Source organism: Typopeltis vanoorti, chromosome 1, assembly GCF_054136105.1.
Source record: "Typopeltis vanoorti isolate ZY-2024b chromosome 1, IOZ_Tvanoo_1.0, whole genome shotgun sequence".
NCBI lineage: Eukaryota > Metazoa > Arthropoda > Arachnida > Uropygi > Thelyphonidae > Typopeltis > Typopeltis vanoorti.
In genome coordinates this window covers 31763264-31786888 of record NC_143549.1, presented here as the reverse complement: position 1 = coordinate 31786888, position 23625 = coordinate 31763264, and the positions used below count along the sequence as shown (strand labels likewise).

Here is a 23625-nt window from a genome sequence, read left to right as displayed (position 1 = left end):
CACTGCTCTCTGAGAGAAAAACCTACCTCTTACCCCTTTCTTGACTGAGAACAACCTTAACTTCCATGGATGCCCCCGTGTTCTCTCCCTGCCTTCCATATAACGAAAAATTTCATCATTTGAAATGCTATAACGTCCATTCAAAAGTTTATAGGCCTCTATCATATCACACCTCTTTCTCCTGTTAACCAGAATCTGTATTCCACATACTCGCAATCTGTCCTCATAATCTAAATCCCATAATCCGGATATAATCTTTGTAACTCTTCTTTGCACCCTTTCCACAGCTTCTTTATCCCCTTGAAACCCGGGAGACCAAATCTGCGCACAGTAATCCAAGTGTGGTCTTATCAAAGCCTTATAAAGAGGCAAAATAACTTCCTTATCCCTACATGTCAAAGTTCGCTTCAGCATAGAAATTATCCTCTGAGTTGTATTTGCAACTTTTGCTATTTGACCTTTGAACTTTAAATTCTTATCCACCAATACACCAAGATCCCTTGCCTCTCCAGTTTCTTGTAGCATAATCCTGCTAATATAATATTCCGCTGGATCTCTAATCATGCCAAAGTGCATAACTTTACACTTACCAACATTAAACTGACAGCCATTTTTGTTTGCCCAGATTTCCAGTCTATTCAAATCATTTTGTAATTGCTGAATATCAGTAGCATCCCTGATTGCCCTGCCTATCTTCGCATTATCAGCAAACAATTGCAAATCTGATGATAGACCCTGCTTGAAGTCATTAATGTATAGATTGAACAATAATGGCCCAAGGACTGAACCCTGAGGTACACCACTGGTTACCTTTAATCTGGCAGATTCACACCCACTGCTTACCATGACTACAAGAACGAGTCATAAAGCATGTGCTTAATATCACATGAAGATGGTAAATTAAATATGGAAATAAACAACAGAATCAACAAAGCTGGTATAGTAGGAAGTCAACTGAATAAATTTATATGGAATAAGAGAGAAATTAGTCAAAACACTAAATTAGCTGTATATAAGACAGTGTTCAAACCAATTTTAACTTATGGATCTGAGAGCTGGGTTAGAAATAAAACACTTGACTAGAGACCACAGATATGAGAGTGCACTTCCCATCCCCTACTGACCTTAATTTCTTGTACCTTTCTTATGTCATGGCACTGCTTTGAGCTACTACCTAATTGCCAGCTTTGTAGTTTCACATTTACCCTTTCTTGACTGAGAATTCTTCATGTCCCAGAACAAGAGTGCATGGTTGCTGTCCCTGACTGCAGATAGCTTTGCTACTGTAGTTATAGATACAGTGATGTACTAAGCGATGACCAGTACAGATTCCGTCAGTGCCGATCAACAGGTGTCTGCACTCATATATCACCCATCTCTGGATAAACGCCATGGAGAAATTTGGTAAATCCCAAGTGGTTGCACTTGATATCTCTAAAGCCTTTGACTGGGTCTCGCATAAAGGCTTACTAAGCAAACTCCCAGGACTTCTGCAGATGGATTGCCGGCTTTCTCTCAGGACACACACTATGCGTGATGGTAGGTGGTTCGTTATCCTCTCACCATCCAACTAATGCTGGGGTCCCACAAAGTTCAGTTCTCTCATACCCTCTTCATTCTGTATATCAATGACCTATTTCAGTTGACCTCCTACCTAATATACAGTTTTGCAGATGACAGCACATTGTACTCCTCCCTTTCATTTGACAAACCCTACTCTACACAACTCACTTCACCTTATGGAATATCAACCACCACTGCCCTTAATTCTGACTTCTAAACCATCCTCCAATGGGACTCAGATAACCTCGTCAATGCTAGTAAAACCCATTTCTGTCTTATTTCCCACATAAAAGAACCATTTTTCCCCCAGTATAATTTTTGATAACATGCAAATTCCCAGACAAGATGAGATTTCTCTTCTTAGAATTACCTTGACATCTGGTCTCTCCTGGCATAAACACATCACAACCATTGCTTCCAAAAAACTAGGATTTCTCTTTTGCTCAAGACATTACTACACCTCTAAACAGCTGTTAACCTTATATAAATCACAAAGTCACCCAGATATTGAATACTGTTCTTACATTTGGAGTGGGGCTCATAAAAGTTTCCTTAAAATGCTTGACTCGATACAGAGGAGAGCAATTAAACTGATAAATGACCCATCTCTTACCAACTCACTCCCCTCACTTTCACATATTATAATTGCCTCACATTATAATTGCTTTGCCTGCAGTCATTGTGCTAATGCATGGCATCCACTTCTTCCTCTGGATCTCCAGGTCTGTAGCAGCAACTAACAATGCACTTGGTTTCAAATCTGGAGGTCCAGAGGAAGAATGGATGCCATGGATCTATCTCACACCATAAACCCTCAAGTTTATTTGGATTTTCTTGATAATATTGTAGCCTTCAGTAGTTGTAAAATGACGAAATATTCATGATTGGATATTTACTTTTTAATTCTCTTTATGCATATCATTGAATCTGTTAATGGCGACTCCTAATTTATTCCACATAATCAAAGATATAATTATCAACAACCAAGTTGGATTGGTCTTGATGGCTCCTTGAAATGCACATATATTGTCTTTTCCTGGTTTATGACAAGACACATAAGCTTACTTGACATGATTAAAAATTGGCATAATGTATATAACACCCTCAGGATAGGATTGTAGGTTTCCTCAGATTTACAGAACTTCTATTTTTGTTGATTGAAGTTCTTCGGCTGTCATTATTAATACCCTTCCTCCTTCTCTGCTTCCTCTATCTTCTCTGAAAATACATTCACGAATTGTAAATGAAAGAGCTGTTACATTTATATAATAGTTATAGATTATGAACTAAATCATTATGAAATAAAACTTGCATTAATTCAAAGAGGTGAATTCATGTTGAAGTCTGATTATTTTGGTAGTAGCACGTCTCACGTATTTCCTTTGGTATTGTTCCAGTTATTTTCACATGAAGCATTATTTTGAAAATACCACTCTTACAGAATAAAAAAATTAAAAAGAAAAACACCAGAAACATTGCTGTAATCTTCATGATTGCAAAAATTGAAGCAATACAGCGCATGTGCACCTGCATGTTGATATTTAGTGAAATAAATACAAACTAAATTTATTTAGTTAATAAATTACTCCAGTATTTCATCAAGGCATCTTCATGAGCACATAGAAAAACACTGAGCATGTGCATGTGTATGTAACACACTGCAAGAATCAGACACAGACCAAGTGTAAATGGCAGGATGCTACAAACTTAACTTGTACCATCTATAGGCACATTAACTGACAATAATAATTATCAACTATTACATGATGATAATATGTTGACAAATATTGACATCATGATGATAATTGCACAGTAAGTCTCATGATGACAGTCTCCCAATCTTTGGTAAAGTGAAGCAGTCAATTTGTTAAGATTTATAACAAAATTATAACTGTTTAATAAGGCTGTTTGTTTGATAGTTTCCAGTTCTTGTTGGAGAAAGATTCTTCAGAGGAGCCAATTTTTTGTGCTCCAGACTCTAAGCACTGCACAATACCATACTTATGAATGGTACAGTAAAACCTCAATATAACGGACTAATTCGGGGGAGGGGGTGTCCATTAAATCCGAAAGTCTGTTTTATAATAAAGTAGATTTTTCCGAATGCGCATGCTAAAAAATTGACAAATTAGCTAATTTACATGTTTTTATTTATGTAGAAAATTTTATGTAAGTACTGTATCTATGATAAGTTTAATTTCACAGAAAAGTTGTAATTTTAAATTTATATTGAATAGGTCTATAAAATGCATACGTACATAAACCATTCACCGCGAGTAAACAAATGCACATTACTGGGTGTGGTTTAGCGCACGTCAGAACATCGGCCGGCATGCGTTAAAACTGCCGCAGAAAGTCATGCTACACGACAAAAGAACCAATTACAGTGCGATTGGTGTGATCACATGCTAATCATTCACTGAACATGTTTTATGAGTGATGACTCATTTATGTCAGCTAAATTACTACAGTGTTTTTCCAACATATGATGGTCTATTCGCCAAAATTTGTTAAAAATAACAGGAAATTAATAACAAAAAATAACCTGTTAATTTAATTATAAACAAATCTTGGTTAAAAGCATTTTAAAATTAACAGGGTGTTAATTTTCACATGTGACATACGGACCGGAAATTTTGTCCATTAAATCGAAGGCCGTAAAATCGAGGGTTTACTGTATGCATATAAATACAGTCACTTATAAAAGTTGGCTGTATTTATATGCATACAGGTAGAAGTCAAAAGCGATCATCATATTTTATTTTGATGTGCACATCCAAAAATGATATTCCTCTTGACAATTAGTTCTACAGAATAAATTTAATTCAAGGACGTAAATTTTAAATAGGAAGTAACATTTTAACAGAGTTCTAACACAGTATTATTAAAAACAAAAATCATCTGTGTAGCTTATAAGAGGCAGTTTTGAGTTGAGATAGAAAAAAAAGAAATAAGATTCTTTCTTCTAAGTGTTCAAAATAAAAATTAGCCAAATTAAGCAATAGAGGTGAGCTCATTGCAGTTTCTTCAAGTTGTTTGTAAAGTTATTCCTTTCACATAGAATAACCAGATGTGATGATGAATTTGAATAAGTCATTACTAAATCACTTAAGGAATTGACAACATAGATAAGAATATAAATTGAATTACACTTTAATAAATATTTCCAATATTTCGGCAACATCACGTTGCCATCTTCAAAAGGAACTTACAAAAAAGCACATGCACGTAGGCACTACAACACAGTAACTGAGAATGAAGTGATGAAGCTATTGTTCTCCTAAAAGTTCTAGCGGGCTAAGTAGGTGTTCTTGGCCGTTGGGCTGAAGGTCTGCTGATGTAAGCCTCCCAAATTTGGGGCAGTCTCATACAACCAAATTTGTTGAGGTTTGGAGAGTTTCTTAGGGCTGAGGCTGATTCCATGAATAGTCTTTCGAATTTGTAGTTGCTACAGTGTATTACTGTAGCTTTCTTCCACCATATTATGTGGCGTGAATCCAGAGCATGGTCTCAAGACCAGAGTGAAAACTTGTAAAAAAACGGATGTAGTCCTTGTGTTCTGAAATTCTGATATTCGCTGTCCTGCCTGTTTGGCCAAAGTAAGACAGTTTACAGCTGCAAGGGATAGGGTAGGTCTAGGGGAAGTGGTTGGTCTTTAGTGGAGCAGATAAGGGATGCCAATTTTCTGTACGGTCTGTAACAGGGGGTTGAGTCATGTTTTTTTAAGATTTTGGTAATTTATTCCGAGGTGCCTCGGATGTAGGGAATGGTGATGGATAAATCCATCACCATTGCCTCCATCACCTCCACAACAAGGATTACTATAAAGAGTAATCCTTCTTGTGGAGGGGGGTGAGGGGGGGGTTGTGGTTTGTTGTTTTCAATATTTTTTTGATTTTTTGGGGGGAAGATAGCCATTGGCTGAGAAAGTGTTGAGGATATGATTTAGTTCAGTGTTTAGGGCCTTGTTGGTAGAACAGATTAGTTTAGCCCTGTTGCTTGAGTGTTTTCACCACTCCATATTGTTGTGTGTGTAGGGGGGGGAATTGTTGGTGAATGTACCTGCCTGTATGGGTGGGTTTTCTATAAACTGAGAAAACAAAGGTTCCATCAGGCTTGCAGGCGACTAGTGTGTCTAGGAAAGGAAGGCTGTTGTTTTCCTCTTTTTCCAGGGTGAACTTGATTCTGTGGTGTCGGTTGTTTAAGTGTATTAAGAAGGAGAGGAGTGGATCAGAGCCATGTAGCCAAATAGCGAACACATCATCAATGTAGCGAAGCCATATGATTGGTTTTTGTGGGGCAGAAGCTAAGGCTTTTTCTTCAAAAGTCTCCATAAAGAAATTGGCCAAGGGTGGGGAGAGTGGTGAACCCATGGCTGTTCCCTCTATTTGTTTGTAGAATTTTCCCTGCCAAACGAAATAGCCTGAGTTCATTGTGAACTGAGATAGGGCTGAGATATTGGGAGAAAATTTAGCTTGGATTAGCTCTAAATTTTCCTTGAGTGGGACATTTGTGAATAAGGAGAAGATGTCAAAGCTGACCATTATGTCAGTATGTTGGAGTGTAAGGTTTTTCTATGCTGGCTTTGAAGTGGGCTGAGTTTTTTTATGTGTGATGGTGTGTTGCCAATATAGTGTGTGAGCACTTTGGCCAAATGTTTAGCTAATTTGTATGTGGGGGAATCAATGCCATCCATTATGGGATGTAATGGCACATTTTCTTTATGTATTTTTGGGAGTCCATAAACATGGGGGGGGGTATAGAGTTAAACGGCTTTAATCTGTTGGTAACTTCTACAGGCCAAGAAGTGACTTTCTTAAGAAACCCGTGAAGTTTTCTGATTTGTGAGTTGGTGGGATTGTATTCGATAGGGAGGTAAGTAGCTCGATCTAATAGAAGAGCATTAAGCTTACCTGTGTAGTCCTTTTGGTTAAGTACTACAGTTGCATTTCTCTTATCAGCTTTGGTGATAACTATTTCTTTATTATTCCTCATTTCCTGCACAGCTTTATATTCCTTGTTGGCTATGTCGATTTTTGGTGGTCTTGCTTTGGAGAGGACATAAGCTACATCCAGTCTTACACTGTTGGCGATTTGATTCGGAAGGTGGCGGATTCCGCATTCGTTCTGGATCATAATATCCTCACTAGGTATGTTTCTGGGAGCAATGGCGAAGTTGTGGCCACGTGAAAGTGCGCTGAGTGCTTCAGACTTCAGGGTGACTGAAAAAAGGTTGACAATGTTGGTGGGAAGTTTTGGATTGATAGTAGAGTTCTTTTTTAATTTTTCAAATTTTTTGATTTGTCGACCTCGTATTTTTTAAAATTCTTTGTCTGCAACGGTACACAAGACGTCATGTAAGATTACTCTGAATCCATCACTTCCCTACATCCGAGGCATCTCGGAAAAAATTACCAAAATCTTAAAAAAACATGACTTGACCTCCTGTTACAGACCATACAGAAAATTAGCATCCCTTATCTGCTCCACTAAAGACCAACCACCTCCCCTAGACCTACCTGGTGTATACCAGGTCCCTTGCAGCTGTAAACTTTGGCCAAACAGGCAGGACAGCGTATATCAGAATTTCATTCAGAACACAAGGACTACATCCGTTTGCACACGTACAGCCACTCTGGCCTTGCAGACCATGCTCTGGATTTTCATGCCACAGAATACAGTGGAAGAAAGCTACAGTAATACACCATAACAAATACAAATTCAAAAGACTATTCATGGAATCAGCCTCAGCCCTAAGTAATACATAACCAACGTATAAGCCTGTCTACTTGAATAAGTCAGTATTGTCTGATGGAAATTTTTGGAATAAAAATTCTGATGTCTCATACTGAGATTTTTATCTTTTGTCAATTGCAAAATTCTCCACAATTTGTATTGTGAAGAAGTTGTCAGATGACCTCTTTTTAGAGAAGGTTGTTCTGTACTTTAGTGTAGTAGAGAATGAATAATGAACTAATCTCACATAATTAATATTCCTGTGATTTTTTTTAATGCTTTTAAAGTTTGGTATCCTTATAATTTAATGTTTTTATATTTTACATGTTTTTGGTAGATTGGATGGACATATATTTCCTAGTACATTAGGTACAGGACCAGAGACTGAAATGTTTGAAATTCTTTCTCCTTATGTGAGTTAATATTTAAGAGAAAAATCTGATGTGTTGTTTATATAACATTCTTTGTTAACTGTTATTTGCTTTTTCATTGTTGTTGTGATTATTATAAACTTTAAAAATAGAATGTAATTGTTATCATCAAGGTTTGGTTTGTATTATCCATTGCATCCAGGATAACTACAATAAAATTATGAAGTAAGAATTTTTTTAAGTCATCCTGCTACTTTCTTATTCACTGTGGTATACTTCATTAGAGATAAAGGTATTTTTAAGTTGTAGCAGAATGATTTTTAATGTATAGAATACATTGATTATTTCAACATCAGTTATGTATTAAAACTTATCCAGATGCTGTATGTTTTCAAATTGAAAATATCTTTACTTCTGATGAAGCATATTAGCATGGTGAATAAAGAACTAGTTGAATAATTTAGAAAATGTTTACTTCATATTTTTATGGTAGTTCTACTGGAATTATTAGAATGTGATAGTATTTTATTTGAAGCATTAAAAGTGAAATGATGATCATCACTCAAGGTTTAGTAAAGTTGGAGTCCAGGAAAGTAACATAAAAGAAAGAAACATAAGGCATTAAGATTTAACTGCATGCTAGTGTTGATAAATTTTAGTCTTCTAAGCAATAAATACACACAATATTATATTCAGGTAGTAATGATTAGGGAAAAGGAGTAGTTATGCTCAGTTGCACTTTAAGATTGCAACCTGCTCACTGCAAGGGAAGTGCATATTCCTCTATGCATTCTATCTCCTATTGTCTGCACTCATTAATAGATGCTGTTTTGATGAAAATGGCAATATTCTTTTTTTTGAAATTTGCAAATAAGACAAACATACAATCTTCAAATGTGGGTGTAGTCTTCAGCATGTGGAACCTCTTTTTATCAGTTTTCACAATGAAGGTGGCTCTCTCTGAAACACTGGGCAGCTCGCTCGCCATCGCTGCTTTCTCTTCCTTTATCTTGCCTGGGTGTGAAGCTCACAGCTTTGAGTGTCGCATAAACTGTGAGTTTAGTACTTTAAAAATGCCACAAAAATAAATAACTGAATAAACTGGCTGAATGTTTTGATGTCGGAGTGATGTGGTTGGTCAAAACAATCAGCCAGTTTATTTATTTATTCATTTTTTTTTTAAGTAGTACTAATTTTTTAAATGTTCTGTTTAATTTAAAAAAAGAGACTAAACATGCTCATCATTTTATGTCCGAATGATATTTTGACATAAAATGATGCATCCTAAGAAGGATAATCTAGTCTTTCAGGCAGCAATATCGAATGGGATTATGGGAGCAAACTGATGGCATTACTGGCAGAATCATATTAAAAAGGAAGATATTAGAAAGGAACTTTACGCTATTAGCATTCAAAAATGTGTCAGCAGAGGTAATCTGAGGTAGTATAACTACTTAAATAGAATGGATGAGGAAAGCTTAGCAGGTGTTTGATGCCATGATCTCAGGAAAGAGACTCAGAGCTAGACCAAGGTCTAGATGTATTAATTCAGTCAGAAGTACCTTAGAAGCACAAAATTTTTGATATGACAATATGGGAGTGCTCACAAGTAATAGACTAATTTGGAGGAAAATTGTTCATAGAAGTTTAATAATAAACTTAATCATGTACTGCTGTCATATAGTAACCTGAACACCTATTACGTGTACATATCAGGAAATAGATGATGATAGTCATTTTCAGCATGTAAAGGTGGTTTGGGGCCTAAGGGGATGTTACAGTTTTTATATACTAATGCTAAGAAGTATCAGGAATAAGAGAGAGGAGTTTTTGGCATTGGTTAGTGCAACCTCACAAAAAGTTATAGGCATTAGTGATACTCACAGGCTAACAGTATATGATATAATTACAGTTATGATGGATTTAGTATTTTCAGGGAGAATAGAGTAGACAGGACAGGGGGATGGAGTACTGCCTGATGATAGTAGAGGAATTATAGCCAACAAGGGTAGGAGTAAATTGGCAGATGGCATTTCTTTTGAGTCAGTCTGGTCTGAAATTGAGGCCAATAGGGCAAAATATAAAATTTGTTGCTGCTAATAGGCCAGGGGGTGATAGGGATGATGTGGAAGACATGCATCAACATATTTATACAATGAATTCAAGTCGTATACTTAGTATGGGAGACCAACTTTGGAGATAAAGACAGGAAAGATCACATGGCAGAAAGGAAATAGAATTTATGCACTTACTGGGAGATAATTACTTGAAGCAGAATGTGATAGAAGGGATTCTAGGTATGAGTGCTGGATCTGGTTATAGGATCAGAAGACGTCCAAAACTAAATTCGCTACATTGCTTTCAATTGTGAAAGTAATCATGTGGTCTCAATTTGGGAAGTAGCAAAATGTCAAAATCCCAGTTAAGAAGGGAGTATATGTGGAACTACAAAGCAGGTGATTATGATACTCTTAAGAGGCAGCTTGAATCATTACCACAGCATAAAAATCTGCAAGGGAAGGATTTTCAAAGTGCATGGGGCATAGTCGCGGTGTATCTGGAGGAAGCAAATCACACTGTATATCCAAGGTCAGGAGGGTAAATTGGGTAGGAATTGGATGAGTAGTATCATGAGCTGCAAACAAACAAAAAAAAAAAAAAAAAAATGTTGTGGAGTGTAATATAAGGAGAAAGGTGACCAGCTAACTCATGAGCAGTACAAGAGTCAGGCAAGAAAGGTGACCAGCATGGTGCAGAGGGCAAAATCAGATTACAAGAAGAAATAACTCAGCAGGCAAAAGGAAATTCCAAAGTGGTTTTTCATTATGTGGAAAGTAGGAGATAGAATGACTATGGAAGGATAACTTTAAGGAGTGCTGATGGTAGAGAGACAACAGAGGAAGATGAAATTTGAGCTCTGAGTAACCACTTTGCAAGGGTATATCATCCAAGTGAAGATGTTGTTATGAGAGGTGACAGGGACTGTGAGAATAGAAGTTGGTGAATTGTGATTTACTTAGGATATTGCAGAATCTGGATAAAATACAGCTATGGGATTGGATGAGATTTCGGCTTATGTTTTATGAGAATGTTCAAGGGAGCTGGTGATGCCTTTTACTAGGCTGTTTATTCTCTGCTCTGGCGAAGTTCCAAGAGTGGAAGGAGGGAAAACTAATTCATTTCTATAAAATAGGATTTAAGTCTGAGGTAACAAATTATAAACCAGTTGTTATCTCGGGAATGGTAATAAAAGTGCTGGAAAAGTTGGTCAAAAAGAGGATTCAGAAATGGATAATAACATGATGCTCTGAGGGGCAGCATGTCTTTGTGAAAAATCATTCATGCTTTAGTAATTTACTAACTTTTTTATAATTGATTTTATTATAAATCATCAGCTAAGTTGGGTAAAAGGAATGGCGACATGATGATACTGCTGGATTGTTTGACAGGATACCACATGGAACTGCATTATGCAAACTGCAACAAACAGGGATATGGATGATATCAAACGGGTGATATGGATTAAAGGATGGCATGAACAAATACCAAAAAGAGTATATGGAGTAGCAGAATCCAAGAAAAGGCAGGTGACTAGTGGTGGCTATAGGGCTCTGCACTTGGGCCACTGCTATTTAATTGTACATAAAGATATAGAAAATAATTTGAAGGATATTAAATTATTTGATGATGATAGAAGTTGGGTAGAATAATGGTTAATCAAGGTAATATAGAGAGCTTGCAGGATAATTTAAATATGCTGATAGTATGGACTAAACATAATGGATGTCAATTTAAGGTGGAAGTTACTGTATTTTTTACCTTATAAGATGCACTGTTGTATTGGATCATTACATTTTTCATGTTGAATTTTTGAAGGAAAAAAATTCTTCTCAGTATAAGATGCACGAATTATGCATCAAATTTTTCATATAAAGATTTTTGTTTTTAATTTAAAATTTTGATACATATATTATCTGTTTATTAGATAAAAAAATTCTTTAAAAAAATCATCAAATCATTAAAGAAATCTAACATATTATAGACAAATTTTTTTTGTAATTTTGCTACATTTCTTTTCAAATCTTTACTCATCTTCACTCTCAAAATTTTCTGAACTTCATTCTTCATCAGAATTCTTCATTGCTGTCTTGATATAATAAGTCATCCTCCCTACCTTCAAGAGAATTACTAATACCGCACTTTTGAAAAGATTTTATAATAATTTAGAGTTTCACTTCATTCCATGAACTCTACTCATTCGCACACCAGCAAAATTGTGGCTTTCTTTCTCCTACCTGTGGATGTTTCCTCAAAATTTGAAGATACCATTCAACTGACCCATTTTTCTCTCATAAATCCTTTAAATAGTTTGTTTATTGTTAGCTATCTGTGAAAGTTCAAAATTGTCCTGTTTGCTAGCATTTATGATGAATCTGCGAAACTCGATTTTATTTTTGAATTCGTCTAGCATTTTTGTGATATTTTCATTTTTACACACATGCATAAATCATTTCTCTTCATAAATCCAAAGCACCATAATGGGAACCCTGTAGAATCAATGATATTTCTTTCTGTTGCCAATAATTTTTCTCGTTGGATAATCATTTTTGAGAGAGGCAACAACCTGATCTTCTTTGGCCCATTATCCAAGCTTTTAATTCATTTTCAATTTCTGACTATTTTGCCAATTTTTTTGCAGAGATTGTGTTTTTTAGAATTTGCTTCTATTCTTCCATGTTTCCTCCAAGTTAATACCATTTTTTCTGTAAGCAGATGCCTAAAGTGCCGCTCTGCTGCCCTATTGCCATTCTTTTTTTGCATACTCAATCACACTACGCTTAAATGCAGTCATATATCTATGTCTGTGCTTTGTAGAATCCATTATAAAAAAATGAAATATAATAATATATTGACTACCAGTTTAAATGCATGACTATTAACAACTGTGCAGCTGCTCAAACTGATCACACAGAATTGTGCATACATAAAAAAACATGGTATGTAAGACACATTTGGCTTATAGGACACATCCTAATTTTCAGATTAATTTTAGGTACAAAAAACACGTCTTATAAGCTGAAAAATACAGTATATAAAGTTGTGTATGTTGTTATGCAAAAGTGTAAAGTTATGCATTTCAGGATACAAATATTACAAGCTGTATACCACACCGAAGGAACTGTATTTCAGAAAATTGATGAAGCCAGTGATTTGCAGGTAATAATAGTAGAGAGTTGAAGTTATAATGAAACCTAGATAGCTCGCAGGATTACTTGGTTATTGCACTTCCAGACTCACTAAATAACACTTTCTCCAAACATCTAACTCCAAACCCATTTAAATGTAGTTTGTCAGGCATATATATAAGTCCTTTCAGCATCATCATCTTGACTTTCCATCAATTTAAGTGATGTTTCTGCAGCTATTAGGGCTTCCTTATAATTTACTTTGTAAGCTGATTGTAGGTGTCCTTATCATCATCCTCATCGAAAGACACTTTATTCTGCCATTGGTGTCGCTTCTTGAATAGTTTGAATAAAGTCATCATTGGTTATTTTTTACCCAGCTTCATTTTTGTCTATATATAACCACTTGTTAACATTCCCTTTATCTAAGACTTTGCACTCGTCAATATTTTGAATTGATTTTAAAATATCAGGGTCGATTTCTACACTATTATTTGAGTTGTCTACTTCCAAATTATTTTCAGTAATCACAAAGTTATCAGGCAATATTTTTTTAATGATTTTTCAGTTGTTTCACTTTTAACTTTTGTCTGGGCTGTAGAAATGTTATAGATAGCATCTTCCAAAATAAAGCCCAACATCAGAGTTTCTCTGTACAATCATTTCATCATCTCTACCACACCTTGTTCCATAGATTGAACTAGTAATTTTACATATGGCAGAAGATATAAATGGCAACAGTGTTGCCATTTTCTGCAGAAAGTTTTTTAACTGGTCCCATTAACTGGTTGGCCAAGTGGTTAGTGTTTCCGCTCTCCAGCCAAAAAGCTGGGTTTGAATCTCACCGTGGGCATGGATGTTTGTGATTGTCTGTGAAATACTGGTGGTGGGAAATAGATAGTGTTGGTATAAATGATGTGGTGTGGATTGAGTGGTGGAGACAGAGAGCTGTAGAGTAGGTGTCCTCCCTCGATGAGTCTGGACTGCCTGAAGGTGTCACATAATAATAATGTACAGGTATCCCTTGCTTAATGCAGGATTTGATTAACACCGATTAATTAATTGCGGCAATCCTTTGATATACACGGCAAGAGTTTGATTAATGCGCCTTTAACCCTGAGGAGCTTGCAGATGATCTGACAGATGTATGCAAAATATTTAATATAAATATTCTTACGCAATTCAGTGTATAGCTTTTTTTTTTAATTTTAGTTTAGTTTTTTTTTTAATTCTTTGTTCAATTATTTCTAGATTGTAACTGAAAATAAACTAGCTATTACTGAAATAGAGAGCCAAAGGCTTATTTATCATACATCTCCTCTAGGAGATGTGCTTTACATTATGCAAAATACTAAGGAAAGTGACCTGGAGCTTACTCCACCTTTACTACGAGTTGCCCATAAGGTTGCTTATGCTTGCATCTGCCAAAACTTTTAGTTTCTATATATTCAGCACGAAACTCTTGTAGTTTTTATCTTTGGCTATGAAATAATGTTGGATTCAATATCCACTTAATTTGTACCATCATATATTATATTTTCAGTGTTTTTTCTTTGTTTTATTGCTTATTTGCCGAGGTGTGGAGAGTAATTTTGCTTGTTATCATAGAATTTGCCAATTAGAAAAAACTAAAACTGTTCAAACGATGCTTGATAACTCCTTTTGATAAAAAAATTGAGGTAAATAATGTAGGTATAAGTATTTATTAAACATTTACTTTGCATTCATTTTTATCTTTCCTAACAGAGTACCATGTAAAGCGAATTATTAATACAGTAATCAATCATGGATGAATTGCAATTTTTACCATTGATTATTAGATTTGATTAATGCGATTTTGATATATATGCAGTAACATCGAAGGATTAATTAACTGCGTTAATCGAGGGATACCTGTACTATAGGTTGATCAATCAGCCTCTTGTGTATGGGCTCAACATAAAAAAAATGGGGGATGGGATAGAGCACTATCTTATAACAGACATCCATACAGATCTATGATTATAATAATCTGCTGGAATATTTGTTGTGTCCTTCAAACTTCTAGAAGAGTTAAGTTTTCCCACTATGACTAATTTTAATTTGCCTTTTCCTGAAGTGTTTGAGCAGCACAGAATTGTTATTCTGTCTTTGCTTATCTTTATACTACACAGTTTTTTCTTGTACAGATGCCAATGTGCAATGAAGAGCCTTCTCTTTAATAATTGTGGCCAATTCATCACGGAATAATGTCAGTCCTGTGTTATTTTCTCTGAGCTCTTTACCCTGTATTTCATTTTAGCCAACCAGAAGAAAAATTTAAATGTACCTGGCATGTCTAATTTTTAAAAAAAAATTTTTTGCCTTCTTAAAATTAGCGGTCCTGATATTGGAGTTCTTTCAGCTCTATTGTAAAAACCGCTTTATCATTGCATCTTCTAGCTGCTCATTTGTAGAACCTTTGAACAATTTTTTTTGTGAAGTGCAAGTGAATCTATCACATTTAGAAACAAATTTGTTTGTCTTAAGTTGGTATTTAATTATGTCCTGTACAGTTTGCTGGCCAATACCAAATTTGGCTGCAAGTGATGAAACACTAACCTTTTCGCTTCTTTTAATAATCTCCAATTTATTTTCTGCTGTTAAAACAACTCTTTTTTTCTTTTTCCTAACATTTAAGAGGTTGAAATGCTAGCAGAAGGATGATGCACTGTTTTTTGTCATCACTGTTACAATTTCCCATTCTGCCACCAGAATGCACAGTCAAGTGTATTATTTTGTTATTTTATGAATCCACTCGCATAGAGAATTTTTAAAAAATGAAATTTGTATGTGCTACAGAGGACCATGGTTAATCCAGCCCTATGAATAATTTAAACTTTTAAATGTTTAATTGACCTATAGTGATTGTTTATATTTTCATAAGGAAAACAAAAACGCATCTGCCAATCTTATGAAGTCTGTTTTTCCATTTTATTTTTAGCAAATTCACACCAGAAATTTAATATGATTTTAGTCACTTGGATTTCACTTGCACTGTTTTTTTTCTAAAGAGGTTATCTTTATTGGTTTTTATTGCAGGTTTTTTTATACATACAGCATTATGGTAGGTTTGTTGATAATATATTATCAATTGCTTTCAGAATTTGAAAAGTGAAGAGGTAGAATATAAGCATGCAATCACATAATCTTTATAAACCTATTTTTTTTTTATGGAAAGCAAGTTAAAAACTTTGTTGTTAGATTAAATAAGATAATCTAAACATACATATTATGTTAACTGGATATTATTAGAATTTTATGCTTTTTTGAATATTTATTTCTCTAGGCCCAATTTCCATATAGATTCATATATGCTAATCTCTGGCTCTTCAAACCTCTTTTGTCATGGTAAGAATAACTGTATGCTTATTTGTTTGAAATAAGAGATAAAATTGAATATTGTGATATGAAGTAATAGCATTAGCTGTATTAATGCATCGCTAAAAACAATAATTCTATTAATGAAATATTTGTTTATTTTGTAAACTGTAATATAATTATAATTTCCCTGAAAATACTGCTATGAAGGTTCATCTTTTGTCTGGATTTAAAATATAATTTTTAATTTAAAGTAACTGCCACCAATGAAATATGGATGATAATTATTTCATATTTCATTTTCTGTATCTGTAGCTCTATCATTGAAGACATCAATGTCAATATCACTATAATTGATAATCCCCTCCCCTTTCTTTTGTGCTTCCTCCATGTGAATTTATACATATTTTTATGTGAACTTGTTACTAGTAATTGAACATTTTCCAAAACATTTGTTTTGGAAAAATTTGATAAAATGTGAAAAAAAAAAAAATCTGAAACAACAAAAAATAATTTTAGAAAAAATTGTGAGATTTATTTATTACTCTGCTGCTTAGGTCTCCATTCATTCATCATGCATTTATGAGTCGCCCTAGCACGGACCATTTAGAAAACATGAATGCTGCCCAGGCCTCCATATATTTGGTTTCTATATAGTCCATTTTTTGAAGAAAACCAACCAGTTCAAAACAGCTGTCAGGCCAGTTAAACCTTATCAAAAAAATGGACTAATTAGAAATTAATATATGGATGCCTGGGCAGCATGCATGTTTTCTAAATGGCCATGCTAGGGCAACTCGTAAATGCCGGCAAGTGTATTCCTGTAAGCTCTCTGGTCAACTTATTTTTACAAAATCTTCATAGTTTCTACATTTGGCTTTGAAATAATGCTTGATCTAATATCCACTTGATTTTTATAATTTTATATCACTGAACTGAAACCTTTTGGCTCTTTATTTCAGTTAAAAACCTGAGTTTCCAGGAGAAAAAACTCTGTTAGCTCCATATGAGATTGACTAACTCACCTTCAGTTGAAAAAAACCCATATAAACATTCATTTGGTCATGATGATAATTAAACATAAGCCTTTTTCCAACAAAGGATGCAGCATACCATCGTTCTTCCGCTTGCACCACAAAGACACTATATGACCAGTGAGAGAATAGGATTTACTCACATTGTAAAAATTAAAGAATATCAAAATCTTTTATTTTTACAATGGCGCAGTCGACAGGATATAATCTGCATTAATTAATTTGTGTGAATTTTGTGAGATAGTTTTGGTGACGAATCAGGCAGTTACAAAAAATTTTTACTTTGAGAAATAATTTTGTTATGGATTGTGAAACTACCAGTATTGACCATACAAATAGTACAACAATGGACAACGTTGAATTTTTTAGAACCATTAATCCTCAATTTGTCACCCTGCACTTTTCTGGTGAAGAAAATGATGTTTTAGCTTTTCTTAGCTTTGTCAAAGAGCTGAGAAAGGTTGGAAGGTGGTGTTGTGTCGACTTTCTACTCAGATATCTATTCTTCTACCTTTGGATCAGTTCCCCATTAAAATTCCATACGGGTATCATGTGGTACCTCTGAGGGACAATGGAATTTCCTCGAGATCGAGGAAACACCAGGGTGTCTGAGATCTACCTCTAGTAAAACACCAAGAAAATTTATATTTCGCTGCGCCACTTAGCGCTATTAGATTAAACAATATTGCCAATCAAGAGGTGATCTCAGGACAGTACTTAATTGATACCTTGCAACTTTGCAGACAGGCCAAACTTTACTTTTCTCTAGTCTCCTGCATAGGTTCGTATTAATTTTATAAGAGATGCATCGGATTCCAGAAATCACAGATTGTCTTAGTTAGATACAAAAGCAAGGTTTATTATATAATATAAATATGTACATTCAATACTATTAGCTTAATTCCCATCTTAAGGGAGTTCCTGACAGTCAGGATAGCGTTAAAATATTACAATACTACAAATATACTTATAACTGATTATGCTGTAATTCTCTAAAGTAAGAATCTTATTTATACTGTTAAATACCTTAATCATGCATGATTATCACAATCTTTCTATTTCTCAGTAGTTCTGTCAATCCACACAAGATAGCATTTATATCTTTTACAATTCCTTTATAAATTAGCAAATCCTCACTCTAGACATATTCGTAACTTCCTATAACATATTGAGCAACTTTATCACAGTGGCAGACAGTAAGATTTAAGGCAACCCTCTCTAAAACAATAGCAACACAGTCGTAATCAATATCATTAATGTCCCCTTTTCTGTTTTATCAACGTGGCACAAATCTCTCATTCACATTCAGTGAAATACAAATAAAGTCTACTTATCTGCCCTTTGGTTCTGTATCGCGTCAATGGTCTACCGGAATCTGCCTCTCCTTAAACTAAATGTCTGCATGCCTCAATCTGGCTTTCTATGGACTGCCGGGCTTATTTCTTCCACGGAGATACAACCGCCGAGTTCCGCTGCTGCCTTTATCGGAATCCTCCAGTATGGAGGCACTGCCACCCTTCACCACTGTGAGACGAACACTAGGAGATCCAGGAACAAAAAGCCTTTTTTCAGGGGTGCATACCCCTTATATTTCCCTGTTTTTTCTTGGCGTTTCTCTCATTTCGCGATGTCCAGCCAACACACTCACGTGATCTTACGTTACGGCATCCAGCATTCTCTGCTATCGCACGTGCGCTGACATCACGCTGTTTGCCTGGGGCGAGCCGCTCCCTCGCATCACTGCTCCGTGACCTTTGGACTTCACTTCCCCCCCTCATGTTGAATTTGTGCTAACATTCTATATCTATTAATACATATTACTTTATAAAACTCTGCTAAAGGTTTACACTTCCATTATTGATTTTAACTCATTTGTGAATGGTACTAAATACACACTTATTTAATTTCTCATAGTAGAATTTGCTTGATATATTTACATAGCAATAATTTTATACTCAGAAGCAATCACCTATATTTATATTCCTTTTTGGTTTGGAAACGCATGTTAGATTGTGATAAGATAGGAATTCCTAAAATTCCACTCCATCACAATGCAACATAGGTCTCCCCTTCCAATTAAAAATATTTCAAAATTTTTCTTCCTCTCAAGTGTTCCTCCTTACTGTTCTGAGGGGGGGGGGGGTCTTTTTTAATGGCACCTTTTTCCTGCTCCTTATACCTGTTCATGTTGTGGGTTTATTTATCTGCATTCTTGCTTAGTTTACTAATATCTTGATCTGTCTCCTTGGATTCTTCCCTCTCACTCACTTCGATTTTTGTTCCATTCCCCCTCAACCTTTTAGCGGTGTTAAGTTTGTCAAAAAATTGTCTAGTGAATTGGAGGCATCTAGTCCTGCCAAGTTCCTTATCACGATGGAGACTTAGTTCTCTCATTTTCCTCCTTTTCCTTTTTCTAACTCTACCGTGATTTACTCTTGGGACATTAGGCCTAATCTTGTCTATTTCTAAGCTCCCAGTGCCAATTGAAATTCCCTGTGATGTTTACACTACCAAGGATACTTGATTCACATGAGGGCGTGTCTCTGCTGACAAAGTGTGCTCCTTCATGCTTAAGTAGTCACCTGCTAGTTCACCTGTAGATTTACTAACGTGGGTTTTAAGGCTCCCCTTAAAAGATCGGATTCTTGGTGAGTTTCTTCCGCTCTTATGCAATTTTGATTCAATTCCCTTGTATATGTTTTGCCTCCTTCCAAGGAGATATACTTCTTTCCTCGCATAATCACACTTAAAGTTGTATCTCATTAAAAAATCATTGCCCAGAATTAGCTTTATGTGTGGGAGAGAAGATCCTGACAAGACCAGAAACTCATGGCAAACACACATTCTGAACTCAGGCAGATACACTTTAAGATTTACTGATTTAGACGTGTGAGATGCTGAGGCTGTGCACCCAAATATTCTTGCGGATCGTTTGAGGTAAGTGATCTTGTACTTAATATAGGGTTCTGACCCTTTAAAATAGTCTTCAGAAATGATGGAGGTTTGCGCTCCAGTCAAGTAGGGCATTGCAATGCTCTCCAAGCACACTGGTCTTCACCATCATTTCATATGACTGCCCTCTGACTCCTTGTCCCTTCTTCCACGTCTTATTGGCATACGTATGAGATCTAAGTTCTTCTTCATGACCTCTATTAAAGCTTCCCTTGCCTTTGAAACAATTGCGAGCTATGTGCCCAATTCTGTCGCACCTATAACATCTGGGAGGCTCTCTTCCATTTCCTTGATCATTGGCCCTGTGATCTGATGGTACTACTAACTTTTCTTGGGAGGTGATGGTTGCAATTTTTTCCATGACCACGTCCATTCGGTCAAGAAGGGGCCTTTGTAGTCTCTCGACCTCTTCTCTAATTAAACTTTTAGTTTCGTCCGCCTCAGAAATTTTTGGTTCTGGGGCCTTCACTGATATTGTCTCTAATCTTTTCATTACTTCGTTCAATCACTCCATGATAGGTTTCTGGAGAAGTTCCACTTCCTGTTTCAGGAAGTGGAACTTCTCCAATATCCCTGATCTTGCAAGTCTCGGGCAAGATTTCGGTCAACTTATTCACTGTCTCACTATTATTGCCCTCATTTCATTTTCTTGTCTTGGATTTGTCTTTCTTGTCTTGGTTCATTATTGGGCAGCATTCTTGCTCAACCAAGTTTACAAGACCAGCAACAGAAGTGGGATGTATGTCTCCAAGTATCTGCTCCCTTTCTTTAACTGCTCTGTAGCATTCATCCAAGTTAGTCACTTTTTTTTTGAAGGCAGTTTCTTTCAATTCCTGTCTTACTCCTTGCCTGAATTGCTGGAAAACGGCCCAGTCAAAATGAGGTTTCTCTTCATTGTGGACACTCAGCGTAGCCACCATTAGTAATCTGTTCTAAAAATCAGATACACTCTCCCTCTCCTTCTCAGTGCACCTTTGGAGTTTCCATAAATTAGGCTCCAAATTTCCCAGTTTAGAGAATTGGGAAATTAGGACCGTTTTAAATTTTGAATACTCCAGGGCCTCTTTTAGAATGGGAGAGGACTATAGGAAGGTTTTGCCTTCCCTATCAGCTTACTACGGAGCAAGACCAGTAACTGAAAGTCAGTCCATCTTCCAGCTTTTCTTAGTTCTTCTATGTACGTAAAAAATGAAGTGACATCATCAGATTCTTTGCCTGAGAACTGGGGGAACACTTGTTGGGGGTTAATGCATCTAAAAAACTCATTGTCCTCCATTATTGAGATACTAGGAGGGTTTGACATGTTTGTCTCTGAGTTTACACAAATATTAAATCAACCTTTGCCTTTGTTAAAAATTTCTGTTTGGAATCCGAAATCTGCTTATTGTGATTTATATAAAGTACTTATTTCAGTTATATAAACCACATCCTGTTGGCTGACTGCACCATTTATGTTGTGTCGACTTTCTACTCAGATATCTATTCTTCTACCTTTGGGTCAGTTCCCCATTACAATTCCATATGGGTATCACGTGGTACCTCTGAGGGACAATGGAATTTCCTCGAGATCGAGGCAACACCAGAGTATCAGAGTGTCTGAGATCTACCTCTAGTAAAACGCCAAGAAAATTTATATTTCGCAGTGCCACTTAGCGCTATTAGATTAAACAATATTGTCAATCAAGAGGTGATCTCAGGACAGTACTTACTTGATACCTTGCAACTTTGCAGACATGGCCAAACTTTACTTTTCTCTGGTCTCCCGCATAGGTTCATATTAATTTTATAAGAGGTGCATCAGATTCCAGAAATCACAGATAGTCTTAGTTAGATACAAAAGCAAGGTTTATTATATAACATAAATATGTACATTCAATACTATTAGCTTAATTCCTTTTAAGGGAGTTCCTGAGAGTCAGGATAGAGTTAAAATATTACAATACTACAAATATACTTATAACTGATTATGCTGTAATTCTCTAAAGTAAGAATCTTATTTATACTGTTAAATACCTTAATCATGCATGATTATCACAATCTTTCTATTTCTCAGTAGTTCTGTCAACCCACACAAGATAGCATTTATATCTTTTACAATTCCTTTATAAATTAGCAAATCCTCACTCTAAACATATTCGTAACTTCCTATAACATATTAAGCAACTTTATCACAGTGGTAGACAGTAAGATTTAAGACAACCCTCTCTAAAACAATAGCAACACAGTCTTAATCAATATCATTAATGTCCCCCTTTTCTGTTTTATCAACGTGGCACAAATAAAGTAATACAAATACAAATACAAATAAAGTCTACTTATCTGCCCTTTGGTTCTGTATCGCGTCAATGGTCTACCGGAATCTGCCTCTCCTTAAACTAAATGTCCACATGCCTCAATCTGGCTTTCTATGGACTGCCGGGCTTATTTCTTCCGCGGAGATACGGCCGCCGAGTTCCGCTGCTGCCTTTATCGGAATCCTCCAGTATGGAGGCACTGCTACCCTTCACCACTGTGAGACGAACACTAGGAGATCCAGGAACAAAAAGCCTTTTTTCAGGGGTGCATACCCCTTATATTTCCCTGTTTTTTCTTGGCGTTTCTCGCATTTCGCGATGTCCAGCCAACACACTCACGTGGTCTTACGTCACGGCGTCCAGCCTTCTCTGCTATCGCACATGTGTTGATGTCACGCTCTTTGCTCGGGGCAAGCCGCTCCCTCGCGTCACTGCTTCATGACCTTTGGACTTCACTTCCCCCCCTCATGTTGAATTTGTGCTAACATTCTATATCTATTAATACATATTACTTTATAAAACTCTGCTAAAGGTTTACACTTCCATTATTGATTTTAACTCATTTGTGAATGGTACTAAATATACACTTATTTAATTTCTCATAGTAAAATTTGCTTGATATAGAGGTAATCACCTGTATTTATATTCTTTTTTGTTTGGAAATGCATGTTAGATTGTGATAAGATAGGAGTTCTTAAAATTCCACTCCATCACAATCCAACAGTGGGCAGACTTCCAACTACTTATTCTACTTAGGAGCAAACTGGTTGGAAAGGCAAAAGCGTCTTGTATTCATCCTCAATACTTAAGGATCCTTGGGAATACTCGAGGTTTAAGGAAACCTTGATTTCCCAGTTCTCCGGGGTAAGTAGTCTGAGCCCAAATCTTTGGAAATTGCAGAGATGTGCTCAAGAGAATAAAGAGACTGTGACAGAATACTACAATAAATTACTGACAATTGCAAACAGTCTAAGTGTATCAAAAGTGGATAAACCTCACCTTGACTGGCAGTATTTTACCAGTTTAGGTTAGCAGTCAAAGAAGAACTGAAGGAGACTGCGAACAAAAAGAAAATTTCAAATCCTGAGGAATGTTTCCTCGCATTGAAGGCGAGAGAGGAGAAGCTTGGAGACATTCGTCCCGCTTCTAC

General features: G+C 35.9%; 1 protein-coding gene across 3 annotated transcripts in view; it reads left to right on the top strand.

Moving 5' to 3' along the window:
- The window catches only part of LOC150109868 (N-fatty-acyl-amino acid synthase/hydrolase PM20D1-like), a 230874-nt gene that overhangs the window by 78442 nt on the left and 128807 nt on the right, over positions 1–23625 (top strand). For all 3 annotated transcript variants that reach the window (XM_090397063.1, XM_090397055.1, XM_090397070.1), the window contains exons 6-7: positions 7637–7712; positions 16164–16225. In XM_090397063.1, the coding sequence (XP_090253189.1) occupies positions 7637–7712; positions 16164–16225 (138 nt within the window). The remainder of the gene's footprint in view (positions 1–7636; positions 7713–16163; positions 16226–23625) is intronic.